At 42.6% G+C, this 1,236-nt stretch overlaps 1 protein-coding gene across 1 annotated transcript in view; it reads right to left on the reverse strand.

Moving 5' to 3' along the window:
* Znf609 (zinc finger protein 609) overlaps positions 1 to 1,236 on the reverse strand; it is a 137,161-nt gene that overhangs the window by 11,852 nt on the left and 124,073 nt on the right. Inside the window, exon 4 of the mRNA XM_021206584.2 lies at positions 198 to 285. Within this exon, the coding sequence (XP_021062243.1) occupies positions 198 to 285 (88 nt within the window). The remainder of the gene's footprint in view (positions 1 to 197; positions 286 to 1,236) is intronic.

Here is a 1,236-nt window from a genome sequence, read left to right on the forward strand (position 1 = left end):
GGAAGGAAGGAAGGAAGGAAGGAAGGAAAGAAGGAAAAAAGGAAAGAAGGAAGGAAAGTGGATATAACTAGGGGTGGTGGCTCAAGCACTCAGGAGGCTTCAGTTTGAGGCCAACTGGGTCAACTGTAGTAAGATAAAGGTCTAACAGTTCACCGATTATGTGGGGGTTCAGACTGATATAAACTGTACATGCTCACCTTGGGGGTGCCCAATCATGCCTTGTGCAGTCAAGAAGTGTACCTACATATGTCTTGTTTCTCCATGTCACATTCACCACCAACATCCCTGAAAACAAGAAGAAAGAAGTATGGGTGAGACAAACCTTTTGGCCACTGCAAAAAATATTCTTTATCTGAGAAGTACTCTGGGTCATCCTGTGGAAGTTTAATGGTACTCTGGTACCACTGGGCAAGAACAGTTCCATGGGAAGGAACTGCCTATAGTACTCCTGGATCCTTACCAATGAGCAACAGTTCGGACTTCATAGCTTGATCAAGACAGTTTTTATTTTTCTGAAACAGGGCGTCATGGGTCGCAGGCTGTCCTTGAATTTGTTATATAGCTGAGGATGACCTTGAACATTCTGAACCTCACTCCACTACCACTGAGTGTCAGGATGACAGGCAGGCCCAACACACCCAGATTTATGCAGTCCTTGGGGCTGACCTCGGGGCTTTGTGTATGCTAGAAAAGCACTCTACTGAGCTATATCTTCAGCCCTCCCTAGTTTTCGTAAAGACAGTGTCTTGCTATATAGCTCAGGTTAGCTTCAAACTATCTAGTCAAGGATGGCTTTGAACTCATGATCCTTCTTCCCCATCCTGCTGAGTGCTCACCTTATATGTGTGTGCCACCATGCCTGGCTTAATGCATTCATTTTAACTGAGTTAAAATATTTCAGTGCATGACTTAACGGCAGCTTATATGTTCTTTGTTGCTGTTGCTGGTGTGCAGCTTAGGTTGTCTGATATATTTTTACTTAAAAAAAAAAGACTATTTTTTAAATCATTTTTAGTTATGTGTCTATGAGTGGGAGTGTGCACATACATATATGAATGTGTCTATGAGTGGGAGTGTGCACATATATGAATGTGTCTATGAGTGGGAGTGTGCACATATATGAATGTGTCTATGAGTGGGTGTGTGCACATATATGAATGTGTCTATGAGTGGGAGTGTGCACATATATGAATGTGTCTATGAGTGGGAGTATGCACATATATGAATGTGTCTATG

This window comes from Mus pahari, chromosome 10 (genome assembly GCF_900095145.1).
Source record: "Mus pahari chromosome 10, PAHARI_EIJ_v1.1, whole genome shotgun sequence".
NCBI classification, from domain to species: domain Eukaryota; kingdom Metazoa; phylum Chordata; class Mammalia; order Rodentia; family Muridae; genus Mus; species Mus pahari.